At 36.5% G+C, this 15706-nt stretch overlaps 1 protein-coding gene across 1 annotated transcript; it reads right to left on the minus strand.

Annotated features, from left to right (window-relative positions):
- Positions 1–336: 336 nt before the first annotated feature.
- LOC107597189 (CREB-regulated transcription coactivator 1-like) lies at positions 337–15433 on the minus strand. Its single transcript, XM_016288144.1, has 12 exons — positions 15259–15433; positions 13647–13763; positions 9530–9655; positions 9374–9435; positions 9174–9277; positions 7739–7844; positions 6301–6409; positions 5175–5372; positions 5009–5095; positions 4053–4139; positions 3521–3695; positions 337–2006 (listed from the first exon to the last, which is right to left on the minus strand). The coding sequence occupies exons 1-12, from the start codon at positions 15382–15384 to the stop codon at positions 1795–1797; spliced, it is 1509 nt and encodes a 502-aa protein (XP_016143630.1). The 5' UTR covers positions 15385–15433; the 3' UTR covers positions 337–1794.
- Between the last annotated feature and the right edge of the window lie 273 nt (positions 15434–15706).

The following is a 15706-nucleotide window of genomic DNA, read 5'->3' on the forward strand; positions in this document are numbered from 1 at the left end:
GCCATGGGATAAAAAATAAAAAAGGTAATTGTGATTTTTTTATCTCACTATTTTGACTTTTTTCTCGCAGGATCATGTTTACATATTGCAATTGTAAGATAACATCTTGCAACTTTTTTTTTTTTTTTTGCTAACTAAAAAGTCAGAATCATGAGATATAAATTAATTAATTCATTCATTACATTTATATAGTGCTTTTCTAGGCACTCAAAGCGCTTTACATTGTCAGGGGATATCTCCTCATCCACCACCAGTGTGCAGCATCCACCTGGATGAACTCATAATTGCATGAAAAATTGTGAGATTAAGTCAAAATTAACTTTTTTTTTTCTTTTTATTCCATGGCAGAAACAAGCCTCTACAATTATCAATGCACCAGTTTAACGAAAAATAAAATAAAGAAATAAATATCAAAATTCACATTTGAATCCTAATATATCTTTCTTATCATTCCCTTTGCTTCATTGATTTGAACGCTTTTCACTCCAGGTTTGAACCAAAAAGCTGTGTTTTTTGGACCCCACTGTATACAGTATAGAGATCATAACTGCGTCACTGAATTGTAAATGAGTGATTCCTTAGTTCCTTCCTATAGCACTCGAGGGGAAAAACACATCACTTGATCAAGGTGCGACAGGGCTTGAACATACGCATGGGAATGACAAACACAAACTCCCATAAACAGCACAGAATAAGGAGCATTACTCTCCCCAAGCCAGATGACTGACATCAGCTTCACAACAGAACCTTGAGTTAAGTTTGGCAGTACAAGTACAAACTACACAGCATTCGATACTAAACAAAATGGCATTGTTAAAACAAAAATATCGAGAGGGACGATTAGAAAAACACATTAAAAGTTAAAAACAGCATTTTGTTCATGTAAGGCAAAATCAGGTCCTCTCACAGTGAAGTGTTCAGCAGGTTTCTGCAGCAGCTCGAGGGTCACATATTTACTGACCACCGTTGAAGCGTACATTTCAGCCATAACATTCAAATAAATAACGTATGCGTACAGAAAGTCACGCGACAGTCCACAAAAACACCAAAAGATGGGTCACATTTCTATTTAGAGACTGCTGTCCTCCTGCAAGAAACTTGATACCGAAAGAATGAAACCGATCGTGACATCTTGAGATGTTTGGATGATACAAAAAATGCTAGCAAAACGAATCGTCATGGAAGCCATTTTGTAAAAGCAAACTTTATGCCTTCCGGCGTACAATGAGCAACGCTCCCTTAAACCCTTGATACACAACCTGGGGGAGTAGTGCTCCTTACATAAATATGATTAAATAATATATATTTAGATCTGTAATTAAAAAAATAATTATAATAAATACAATCGAAACAAATATGTCGATTTCACACACATCATCACACAGATGGATATTTCTTCAAAGACATGGCATAGTTATGCAAACATTAAAAAATAGATGAAATTTGGAAATGTAAATACGAATAAACATAGGATGATCCATGAAATCAAAAGGATAAACAACTAAAAAGGAATAAATAGAAACCGCGCATTGGCGACTAGCCAAACCATGAATACGTGAAGAGAGTGGATGGTGGATGGTATTGCGCATTGGAAACTATCCAGTGTGGATACAGCACTTCCACCTCCACCACCCCCCCCAAACCCTGGCCGCCGCCTCCACCGGCCCCTGGCCACGAGCGGTTTGGCAGCATGCTGTTACGTAGGTGGTTGGGGGGACGTGGACGGCCACTGACCAGATGGTGAACAGAGACGCCATGCAGAGGAATGTCTGGCTTCGAAGTGCATTCACAGCTTCACAGTCGATCCATGCGGAACGTGTCCTCCGTGGCCGGGTCGGCGAGAACCATATCCGGGTCGTTGAGCATGTGCAGTCCGTCCAGTGTCAAGGGGTCAATCTTCAACTCGTCCAACGGGAACTGAGAGTCCGCGTCAAAGCTGACGTCACCAACGCTGGCCAACGAGCTGGTGAGTTCTTTGGAGAGACTCGGCGGAGATTCTCCCGTTACTAATGTGAGACAAATCAAACTGTCAGCTGAAATGCTTACTCCTGGGAACCAGTGTTGGGAAGGCTACTTTGCAAATGTAATAGGTTACAGATTACAAGTTACCTTATTTAAAATGTAATAAGTATTGTAACTATTTCGATTACTTGATTAAAGTAATGTAACTGTAAAAAAGTAATGTAATGTAATGCGTTGTGATACTCTCTCCACAATGGCAGCGCACCGCTGCAGATGAAATGAGGAGGAGAAGAGTTGTTGAATAAAGTTGCTCTTTTTGTTTTCTTTGCGCACAAAGTATTCTCGTAGCTTTGTAAACTTACAGTTGAACCGCTGACGTCACATGGACTATTTTACAGATGTCCTTGCAACGTTTTTGTGCATTGATCGTGGTAGTTGTGTTGCTGTCTATGGAGGGTCTGAGAGCTCTCGGATTTCATCAAATATATCTATGAAGGTCTTACGGGTTTGGAACAACATGAGGGTGAGTAATTAATGACAGAATTTTCATTTTTGGGTGAACTAACCCTTTAAGCAAAGTGATATCTAGTTATGATAGCTAGCTACTAGCAAGTGAAGTGTTGGTCATGTTATCTAAGTGCAATTAGAATATAACTAGTTACTGATAAACATTAATAAAGCTGGCTACATAAAAATACCATTATTATATGTAAGCAATTAGGTACTCAAGGCCGTGCTGTAACGTGAATAAATCACGGCTGAAGGGCGTTGTTAGGCACGACACGAAGCAGAGTGTTTTTGTTTGTGTTTTTGGGGAAACATGTAATGAAAAAAGAAGTGTAATAATGGGAGTAATAATTGACAAGATTTTCATAATAATATATAATATTTCATAGAAATATTTTAATATATTTTCTTTCCCTATTCATTGGTTGTGTCTCCCAAAATGCGTAATAAACATGCTTTTAGTCCCGGTGTCCTCATATGAGGACATGTATGAAATCAACGTCCTGTTTCGTAACAGAAAGTCATATTTTGATTTGAAACCCCATAACATTTTCCCGAGATGTTGATTTATGACACACAGTTTAAAAATTTGATTTAAATGATAATTACAAAAAAAATCATATTTCCATAAGTGTGTCACTAAACTAAAATCAGACATTTTTGAAGACCAAGGAGAGGGATTGGTCATAGTGAAATATCCAAGCATTTAGTATCTCTGAAAAGCCCTGAATGTGCTCTGTACAGGACATCTAGACTTAAAACTGTGGCATGTATAGTCTCAGAGAAATTCACTAAAATATAATGTCCTCATATGAGGATGCAGGCTACACAAACTAGAAATTTAAGTGAAATCCTGTTGGAATAATTAACAAGTATGCTTATTGTGTGGGGGCGCTAAAGGACCTGGATAATGGATAGACCCCAAAAAGGTTGTGAGGCACAGGTATAGATATTAAAGACCCTCAGTGCAATTATAAATGCACCTCTCTGACATCTCTTGGAAAGACATTTGTATAGAGAAGTTGATGTTGAAGCGAAAGACACACAATACCTGTGAGAATGATGTTGGGGATGTTGCCATGGCTACTGTAACCGAGCTGCAGCGCGTCCTGCTGACCGCCGTGGCTCCCGGTTAGACCCATCATGGCTGCTTGTGTGTAGTTCAGCGTTGAACAGTGACTAGAGCCGCCCGGATTCTCCATCATGTTCATGTTGAACTGCTCCAGCTTCTCCATCAGCATGAGAGAGTTTTAAAGTCATTTGAACAATAAATTAAATAAAAAAATTTTAACATATATTATACAATTGTAACATGTTATACATACATACGTACATTCATACATACATATTTATTTATTCATTCATTCATACAGGCCATGAAACTAAGTGCATTACTTCTTAAAAATACAGCAGAACAACTTGGTAAAACACATCTAATAGCAATTTTAGTGATTTCTTTTATGCATTTATTATTATTAATATAATTTAATCAAATTATAAAAATAAAATCAATAAAGAAATATTACTGTAATACTACTAAACTGTATATACATAATATGCACATGTACATAAAGCACATGTACCTGGTTTGAAAGGGCATTGGTCTGTCTGGATGGAAGTTGCTGATCATAAAATGAATCTCCAAAGATGCTTCCAACCACCTGAATATGCTGTAAAGACACACATTATGAGCAATACATCTGAAGAAAATTAGCCACATACTGAATACTACTACTGATCAAAAGTTTGGAATAGTTATAATTTTTCAATGTTTTTAAAATAAGTCTCTTGTGCTCACCAAGGCTGAATTGATTTAATCCAAAATACAGTAAAAACAGCAATATTGTGAAATATTATTACAATTTAATTTGACAATTTTCTATTTGAATGTATTTTAAAATATAATGTATTCCTGTGATGCGCAGCTGAATTTTCAGTATCATTACTCCAGTCTTCAGTGTCACATGATTCTTCAGAAATCATACTAATATGCTGATTTGCTGCTCATTTCCCATTATTATCAATGTTGAAAACAGCTGCACTGCTTAATATTTTGTAGAAACCCTGATGTGCTATTCAAAAGTTTAGTCTAAGATTTTTAGATTTTTTCTAAAGATTTTTGAAAAATGAATACTTTTATTCAGCAAGGACACATTGAATTGATCAAAATAAATCATTTATATTGTTAAAATGATGTCTATTTCAAATTAACATTGTATTCATCAAACAATCCTTTATCATGATTTCCACAAAAATGTTAGAAATATATTTCAACAAAGAAAATAATAAGATATGTTTCTTGAGCAGCAAATTAGAATAATTTCTGAAGATCATGTGACACTGAAGATTGGAGTAATGATGCTTTGCATCACAAAAATTGTACATATATTTTTAAGCAGATATCAGTTCTTTTTTTAATCAATTAAAATCAGTCTTGGTGAGCATAAGGGAAAATCTTTCTTTCCAAACATTTGTCCGGTAGTGTATGAAAGACTACAAAGTGAGTGTAAGAATGAAACCATAGAAGTGTTATGCTTACTTGTGGTGAGCCGCCGGGTGAGAAGCCCTGATTGGACACTGGAGACGAGGGTGACTGATTGGCTGAAGAGCCGGTCTGACTGCGGTACTGTTGGGAGAAAGAGATACATATCTGAATTAACCCTATCAACCTAAAGCAAACTGTGTACAGCAGAATAAAAATATACCGAGCTGGCAGTTCCGCTTGTGGCTGTCTGTGATTGGCTGGTGGTGTTGGGGGTGGAGCTTACGGTGAGAGGCGGGAGGCGTATGAGACGAATGTTCTGAGGGAGGCTGTGTGGCTGTTTCTGCAGGTCGTTCAGTAAACTCAGCAGTGAGTACTGAGACAACTGCTGCTCCAGAGACAGGCTGTCCATCGTCATCGGCTATGACAACAACAGACCGTCAACACATCAGAATATTCATACTCATATATTTACACTAATTCTTTGTCAATGATCCAGGGTTATTATAGTTCACTAAAACCGAAACGAAAAATAAAACATCTTCGTTATTTTAAATAAAATTAACTGAACATTAACTGAAATAAGAAATTAAAAAGACCTTTGTTGCCAAGGAAACATTTCTCAATTTCATTTAGTTAAACACTAAAATAACTAAAACTAAAATTGAAATAAAAATGAATAAAAACTACTTAGACACATAAAAAAACAAACTAAAAATGACAAAAACACACAACTTACAAAAACTTTCAAATGAAAACAGAAAATGTTCAGAAAAAAATTCTAATTATTAATGGAAAATAATAATAGAAAAATCAATCAAATTAATGAAAATGCAATTATAAAGCACTTCACAATTGGCAATTAAAAAAAACTGCATTCAAATTATAATTTTAGATTTTGTAATCTCAACTGCTTGATTTGTCATTTTTTCGGGGGGGGGGGAATGGATGCACCCATATTTCTCTGCCAATTATTCAGAATTGAAATCTGCAGGTACCAATAGTTTGGTTTTCTAAAGGAAAGCAATCTCTTCCAACTAATGCTGTAAACTACACAGGGAAGCCTCTCATTTGGTACACTGCTATAATATTAGAGGTTAAAATTAACAACAGAGACCAAACTACTACTGGTATTTATTTTCAGATATAATAATCACACTCAAATGAAAACTGAAATGTTTGTACAATGCAATTAGGTATTAGTACAGGTTTTCTTTACTTGTCTTCATGACAGATTTATTCAAACATACATATATAATTATCAGTAATTAGGCTCCTCTTTAGTGTTTTTTTATTGCTTACTAACCAACTGTGAACTGATGTTCATTCATATTTATTTTGCACTATACCTTATAAGTGGAAAAGACTTGTGCTCCGCGCTGCTGCTTGAACTGAGGTCCTACAGCGTTCTGGACAGAATAGAATCTGCTCTGATCGTCTTCAGTTTTTAAACAATGGCTGATAGTGCAGATAATTGCTTTTATAAGCCATACTGATTATTGGTCAATACACTGGTGCATCCCTCATTTAAATATTAGAATCAGACTTTCTTGGGACCTCATAGATTGCTAGAAATGAAATGATGGTCCTTTAATCACACATATTCTGAATTCAAACACAAGCCGTGCTGTTTAAGCAGGTTATTTTTTCATTATGGATGCTTAATGTGAGGAATAATCCAAAATAAAAAAAGTTGTGATAGATGTGTTCTATAGGAGGAGATTTGTACAGTATGTCTGAATCTGTCATAACACTTATATCAGCAAGTCAAGAATTTCATTCATACGGTTCAAATAAAGCCATGTAATGTTGCAGTTCCTTTGGCCAATTATTTACCCAAACTATATTTTACCATTTAATTTTCCTTCAGACCATTTTTACCTCAATTTGGCACATGGTGAGTGTCAATTTAGGATCTAAAGTTGCAGCCACACTTCATTGTGTCTACTCATGCTAATTCAAAGGTTATTTAAAGGTCCCATATTTTCAAAACTGACATTTCCTGGCTTTTTTCATGATAACTGAGGTCTAGGTGCTATGTGACTACCATATAAGTTTCAAAACAGTCAGTCCACAGTAAAATTCACACATCCTGCTTAAAGTAGCTGCGATTTTTCATGAACCGTTGTGACTTCCGTAAAAAGTTGACGTCAGAACTACACAGTCACCGCCTTCGGTCAACACCCCGAGCACCGCCCACCGTCCCACTCTCCTTTTGCCAAACCCCCAGACAACATCGCGTCCTTGCCATTGCTGAGCAACGATAACAACACGGAAACATGTCGAAAAGATTAACTTTAACCACAAAACCAGATCGGCTGACCTGTAACGTTACACTCTCACTTAAAACGGATGGACGATCTAGTATTGTTACTATGAGGTGCATCACATCTAACATGTACAGTAGAAGGGTCTGGCTGCAGCCTTGCACTTGCACTCTCCAATACCTTTGTTTTACTGCCTCCAGCTAGCGCTGTGACGTCGGCTGACCCTAGTTACCTGTGGTTCTCCTGGCCGTGCGTCACTCAGAACACAACAGGCCAATCAGAAGAGAGGCTCATGAATATTAATTAGACAGGCCAAAATCGACCTGTTCTCAGCAGAGCTCCTGAGAAAAGAGCTGTAAAAATATATTGAGATGGTTCTTGGTACTTATAGCGCAAATATATATTCTTAAGGACATCAAAACCTAAAATAAAACTCCAGAAAGGTGTAAAACATGGGACCTTGAAGTGTTCCATGATTTCCAGCAGATGGGGAAAAAAGTTTTAGTCATGATAAACTCACTTAATCCCAGGAACGTCACAGGACTCTGTATGCAGAGATGCTTTGGGCTCGTCTTGCTCCATCTCTGATTCAGTGTCCTCTGTATCTGGAGGGGTGAGCAACAGCACTGCAGAAAGAGAGGGAGATATGGATGAACTCCTACCAGGACATTGTACATGAGAAAAAACATATCACAAATACATGTAGGTCAATGACAGTGGAAAGCGTCCACAATAAAAATAATATTTTAAAAATCTAATTAAAACACATGCCATGTTCTCTTTATATCCATGTTGGTTTTGTCATATGATGTAACCACTAAGTAAAAAATAATAACTTATTTTCCTTACACCATAATTTCAATATTAATTCATAGAGTACATATCCTTATGATTTGAGGGGTCACCAATATGACATTTTACAACATAAAAATGTCAAATTATCTGATATTTTAAGAGACTTATTGACCTTGACAGTCAGTGATGAGGATCTACAGGGGTCCTTTTTTTTTTTTTTTTTTTTGCATGTTTCTGCATGTTAGTTGAACCACATCATGACTTTTGGCAGACAAAAGTTTTTAAAATATTAATAAGCAGAGAAATACTTTTGTTAAAGGAACCATTCACCCCCAAAATGAAAACGTTCTCATCCTCAGGCCAGTTTGTTTCTTCATGGTGACAGTTTTGGAAAATGTAGCATTACATCACTTGTTCACCAGTAGATCCTCTGCAGTGAATGGGTGCCGTCGGAATGAGAGTCCAAACAGCTGATTAAAACATTACAAGTAATTCTCACCACTCCAGTTCATCAATGAATGTCTTGTGAAGCAAAAAGCTGCGTGTTTGTAAGAAACAGCTTCATCATTAAGGCGTCATTCAACTTTTAAGCCATCGCTTCTGGCCAAAATCCATAATAACACTTCCTCCAGTGAAAAAGATCCGTCCCGTTGTTCTCTAACATCAAAATCCACCAACATATTTGTTTAGAACGGTTTTTATTTGTAAAAAGTGCATGATCTGTGCATATATCTCTCCTGATTCAGGTGAGACTACTTTTTCACTGGAGAAAGCAATATTGTGGATAGGGGATTTGTATTTTAGTCGGAAATGATTTGGTTAAAAACGTATTGATAGATTTGTTTCTTACAAACACGCAGCTTTTTGCTTCACAAGACTTTAATTGATGAACTGGAGTGGTGAGGGTTACTTGTGGATTATTGTGATGGTTTTATCAGCTGTTTGGACTCTCATTCTGATGGCACCCATTCACTGCAAAGGATCCATTGGTGAGCCAGTGGTGTAATGCTACATTTCTCAATGCTACTGTTTTAATGAAGAAACAGACTCATCTACACCTTAAAGGCCTGAAGATGTATTTGAAATGAAAATGAATTTTAATTTCATGCAGCATTGCAAAAGCTAACAAAAATGGAAAAAAAAACATCCCAAATTCTTACATGTTTTTACTCCTTTCGACTGCAGTTCCTGAGATCCACCAACAAAAGTGTCCTGTGGAGCTGGATTCACAGCGCTCTGGTGTAGAGCTGAGTCAGAGTTGGTTCTGCAGCAGACCAGCAGAGGTGGGAACACATAAAAACACTGATTTATAACCTTTGAGCACGTTTTGTTGATTAGGTTATGAGAAAAGCTGCTTTACCTTCTCCAACTTGTGTCGGGAGGTGGTGACAGATATACTGAGCCATAGGGACAGCTGTCGATGTAATTAGGGTTAAGGACAATGTCTCATACACGCACATAGAAATACATATCAGTTGAGAAAAACTTGGCAGTGTTTAATAAAGCTGAAGGATATCTGACGTCCATGCTTGTCCACAGAGAGAGGTCTACGATGCGGAGAAGCGATGCGATTCCTGTCACGATACACGCGGTCCACCAGGCCGTGATGTCGGGACGTCCGACTGGTGTCTAAAACCGTCGTCTGTAAAAGAATCGGATTTAAGTGATCTTCAAATGTGTTTTCACAAGGCATCAGGACTTTTGCTGCAGTGTTGGGCAAATAAAAGCTCAAAACCGGCTCCACGCAGAAGATGGACTAGCAGTATGAAAGCTCAGAGTAGGCCTGGGCGATAAAACGGTATCGATATTTATCAACGGTACACCCTCTTCGATAACGCTAGAAAATGTTTCCGATATAGTGCACGATATAGGCACGTGCTATGAGTGATGCAGACCGCACACACAAACACGAACACATGCTGAATTGAGTGCTGTGCTTGCCTGTGATGAGGACATTGTGAATAAAAAAAAAAGAATGTTAGTCGAATTTAAAATAAACATTTGCATTTGAATGCAAAAATAGTACAATCAAATGTTAGGTGTGCGTCTGGGAGCGTCATCAGTGGAGCACGAGATGCGGTGATGATGATGTAAGTGACGTTGTTGCATTTTAATGTTTTATAAGTCACAAGACGCGCCGCTGCTGCGTTATTCATTCAAAATATTAGAGAAATATAGTAGCTCAATGCTTAGAAGATCTTGATTAGGCTAAAACCGAAACCAAGCCATTCACACAGATGCATATTCAGCGCATTTTTAGACGGACAAATATGACTGCTGCACTCGCGTCTCACACAAGAGATGTATAGAAAGCCATTCAAAGTTAAAACAGTTTAAACTTTTAGAAAACACGTCACGAATTTGTGGAGGTTTATTCCGTTTCACTGCATCTCATATGTTTTTAAAGGCAATCTGTGTGAATGGCGATTCGTCTCTTTGTATTAAGCAGTGCATAAATACATAATGCTGTTTTGCTCATAATTGTTTATGCAATTTACGAAATTATATTTGATTTATATGAGTTAATTTAGACGTAATGCACGTTTTTCTTTTTATAGACAGTTACTTCCTTTGCGTTGACAATTTAATGTGCTGCATTATTTTGCTCATTGCGCCCTCCTGTGGCTTCGGGAGACAAGCCAAAAGTTTCCTTCAGACCTATTTAATCTGCATATAAAACATTAGAAATGAGATATTTGTTTAATTTTTATTTTGTGTCTGACTGTTAAAACAAAAAATATTTGTTGTTTGTCTCAATAAATTGGGTTAATTAAAAAATACAGTGGTTAAATTTAAACGTTTTTTTATAACCTTCTTTATAGGGGTGTAATGATACATCGATAAGGATCAATAAATGTCAATCAATATCAATATTATGTATAGATGCAATGTGTATAATAAATACATTAATAAATAATAATATATAATTCAATAATATATATTTTAAATATGATCTAAAATTATTTGTCTGTAAAAATGCATTTTTTTCAACAATACATTTTTTTTTTTTAAATGACATACTTCATTTTGCTCTTTGTGTCCTAATGTGGATACTAGATGTGCACATTTTAGTACAGAAAACTGACAGACTTTCTTGACAATTGTCATTGCTTGTCGCACTGAACAAGCCAGTGATGAGCTGTCATCAGACGACTGGTGATATCATGTGTGACTAAAGGTTTTGTTGTTGTTATTTTGGTTGCATTTGTGAGTTGTAATTAGGCCTGGGCCATAAAACGGTATCGATATTTATCGACGGTACACCTTCTTCGATAACGATAGAAAAAACGTTCGATATAGCGCACGATATAGGCCCGTGCTATGAGTGACGCAGAGCGCACACACAAACACGAACACATGCTGAATTGAGTGCAGTGCCTGCCTCTGCTGAGGAGATTGTGAATATAAAAAAAGAATATTAGTCGAATTTAAAATAAACATTTGCATTTGAATGCAAAAATAGTACAATCAAATGTTAGGTGTGCGTCTGGGAGCGTCATCAGTGGAGCACGAGATGCGGTGATGATGATGTAAGTGACGTTGTTGCATTTTAATGTTTTATAAGTCACAAGACGCGCCGCTGCTGCGTTATTCATTCAAAATATTAGAGAAATATAGTAGCTCAATGCTTAGAAGATCTTGATTAGGCTAAAACCGAAACCAAGCCATTCACACAGATGCATATTCAGCGCATTTTTAGACGGACAAATATGACTGCTGCACTCGCGTCTCACACAAGAGATGTATAGAAAGCCATTCATAGTTAAAACAGACAGTTTAAACTTTTAGAAAACACGTCACGAATTTGTGGAGGTTTATTCCGTTTCACTGCATCTCATATGTTTTTAAAGGCAATCTGTGTGAATGGCGATTCGTCTCTTTGTATTAAGCAGTGCATAAATACATAATGCTGTTTTGCTCATAATTGTTTATGCAATTTACGAAATTATGTTTGATTTATATGAGTTAATTTAGACGTAATGCACGTTTTTTTTTTTATAGACAGTTACTTCCTTTGCGTTGACAATTTAATGTGCTGCATTATTTTGCTCATTGCGCCCTCCTGTGGCTTCGGGAGACAAGCCAAAAGTTTCCTTCAGACCTATTTAATCTGCATATAAAACATTAGAAATGAGATATTTGTTTAATTTTTATTTTGTGTCTGACTGTTAAAACAAAAAATATTTGTTGTTTGTCTCAATAAATTGGGTTAATTAAAAAATACAGTGGTTAAATTTAAACGTTTTTTTCTATTGCTCTTTGTTTTAAAAAAGGTTATAAAAAATGTCAATAATTATCGATACCGAACGATATGAAACATTATATCGTTGATACATTTTTTAGCTATATCGCCCAGCCCTAGCTCAGAGAACCATCCCGTACATCCTTATGCTAATGTGTCATAAATGAAAAACAATGATAAAGAAGGAAATGACGCATGTTTCCATCAACTTTGTTACATTTAACTAATTCATAAAAAAGGTTTTCCAGACAAAAATGCGAATCTTTGTTTAATACTTTGCTTTAAAAGCTGATCCGGGCCATTCCTACTACACAGCGTAAAAAGAATTTGGACCTTTAATCCACACTTAAAGATGTCTGGATGTTTTTGGATTGAATAACAGAATATCAAAGCAAGCATCAATTTCTTATTGACATTTCACAAAAATGTTTTTAGTACTAAGAAAAGCTCCAGAATGACTTCTTTGATATTTTGTACCTAATGCAATGGCACCGAGACATTTTTAAGTGCAGAAGTGTCAATTACATTTTGGGTCCTAATATTGGACTAATATGAGTGTCCCTATGAACTAACTTTTAAAATGATAAACTGGTAATTTCTTAAGAAACATTACATTTGTATGTTCATAGTTTTTCGGTTTCAAACAAAACATGCCTTTGGCTTTGATAATATCGCCAATACAATAGTTTTCTGTCCTTAACATAATTTTCCATCCAGTTAGACTTCTGTAACATCCCTTTAATTAACAAAAGTCTTAATGGCATCATCTTGCACGAAGTGACAACATTTTGGTGGCGAAACAACAGCGCAGACTAAAACTCTTAGCCCCACTCTAAAAGCAGTTTGTTTCCAATTACAGAACTCGGATGACAATATAAAGAATAAAAACATAAAGCACACTCTCATAAGCCAACTCTTGCTTTTATGTCCACTCTGTTAGGCTCAATATGGGTAATTTTCTTGCCAATTGTGTTTATAGTTATAATAACTCGTTATAATTTAGAGTTAAAATGTCTTTTCAATTCAATTTTCAATTTCAATCAATTCTTTTAAGTTACAAAGTTGAAAAGGTATTGTATAAAAAAGTGTGGTCACATTGAAAATAGACCATTTTTTGCCTGCATGACCAACTTGAACATGAGCAAAATCTGCACGGAGAACTATTTCGCCTATTGAAATGAATGGAATTTGCCAGGCAAAATTTCACAGAGCAATGGTAAACGTGACCGCACCTTATGAGGAATGACCCTTTGAATGCACTATGAGCGTTATCCAGTTAGGATGTTTATGAAACTGTGATTAGATCATCTGAAGGGATATTTCATTCATAAAGTGACAGCATAGTGTGCACGACAGAATTTTCAGACTTATGAAGTTTCTAAGGTCTCACCTGAAAAGGGAGGTCAGTGTTGCTATTTCCAATCTGATTGACATTGGGCAGTGACCCTCCATAGCACTGAGCTCGATTCTGGCCTAGTTGCAAATACTGGGTCTTCTGTAACTGCAGCTGTGCAAAATAACAGTGCGTGAAAAGCAGCAGTGAATGACGTAATGAATGCATGAATGAAACGTAAAGCAGATACCGTGGAGTAAAACACTTTATCATGTGAAGAATGAGAAAAGCAGACCAGTGAGAGTTAATAAAAAGTAGCAAAACATGGGTATCGACTTATGTGACGCACACTAACGTATAGAATACGTTCAACACCAAGGGACAAACTAATAGCTTTGTAGCAAAAAGGTGAAAACAGAGGCTGGAGCAAATTGCCCAAGCATTGTCCTCAAATTAATATTAGTAAGGGTTAGTTAATTTTTTTAATTATTCTATATTTTATTATTGATTGATTGGTTGTTTTTTCCCCAGGAAAAAGATACAGCTCACTTAACATATGTTGACACTGATTTGAGACACTTTTTTTTCTGTATGAAATACTCTTGAAAGTAAAATAGCACATTCAACAAAATGTGTACGTTAATAAATAACATAAACCAAATAATACAAAAGTAGAATACAAAAAAACCAAACACTGTTTTGGACAAATTATAACGAATGCGACAATTTGCCCTGACCTGACATTGAAATTGATTGACTTATTTTTGTATCACTGATATACTATTATAGACTTTGCTAATATATTGAATTAATTAGATTTTATTTTTAGATTTTCTGTGTTCACTTTCATTTTAATTCAAATAATTGTTGTTTTTATTATTTTTAATGTTTTACATTTTTAATTCATTTTTATTTTTAGTTTATATAGTACTTCAGATTAAACAAAAAAAGTTGCCTTTACAAAAAAAAGTTGTAATACAGAGTATTCGAGTACGTTTTTTTAAAGAAAATACAGAAAATAATTTTTTTTAAATGTCAAAATGCCATGTATAATTCAGTGTTACTCTTTTTTTTTGTAATTGTTTATGAAATTTACAAGCATTTTCAAAATGACAATTGTTTCTACACTTTTTTTTTTTCAGTGTTGGCGCCTAGTTTTATATATAAATATAGGCTTATATATTTTCCATGCTTTCAATGGATTTGGTTTTTGCATGTATTTGTTATACCCAACAGCTTTCACAAAAACATGAAAATCCTAGTTGGACAGACTTTACCAAAATACAAAACCTTTAGATTTTAAATTTAAAATAGTTACTAGGGTATACATCGTGTGACAACTTGCCCCGGTCAATGACATTTCGTCATTAAATAAGCAGCTTCTGATACACACAACGAGAACGAGAAATAAAAGAGCGAAAAGCAATCACAATGCATTCAAGGCCGGAGCAGGTCTCTGTGCAGATGTGCATGACATCTGTCCAGCATCTCTCTCCAGCAGCATCCTCAGCATCTCCCGTTACGCTCAACCACCGGGACATCACTGCCGTCCTTCACCGATTTGTCACGGCTCTCAGGCGACAAGAGAGCTCTTAAATCAAACACAGGCTGCATCCTACATAGCAGCTGCGCTATGCGCGCGTTTAGCCGCCGTTTCTGACACACGTACCCGCGCTGCTCGCGTGATGCTCAGGTCTTTCATGACCTCTTCAAACGCCGCCGTCTCCTCCGCCTGCTTCTGGTTGTGCAGGGCGATTTTCTCGCTGAATTTTCGCGGATTGTTTGAGGTCGCCATCTTCCGTTCTTCTCCAAAACACAGAGCGTTGCGTGAGACGCGTTGTGCGCTGCCGCGGCGTCATCACGAGAAGAGTTGTGGGCATTGGAGTCCACCTGACACACACACACACACACACACACACACACACACACACACACACACACACACACACACACACACACACACACACAAGCATTTATGAGCAGATTGAGAGCAGAATTAGCCATTGTCTGCTGAGGGGCTTGTAGGGGCCGATCCAGGATATAGACACTGTGCTCTGTGTGAGCCTTTGGTGGTCTTTGTAATAACAAAAGAACGTTTTTCCATTGCAAGAAACCGT

The sequence above is a fragment of the Sinocyclocheilus grahami genome, unplaced genomic scaffold, assembly GCF_001515645.1.
Source record: "Sinocyclocheilus grahami isolate Dianchi unplaced genomic scaffold, SAMN03320097.WGS_v1.1 scaffold229.1, whole genome shotgun sequence".
NCBI lineage: Eukaryota > Metazoa > Chordata > Actinopteri > Cypriniformes > Cyprinidae > Sinocyclocheilus > Sinocyclocheilus grahami.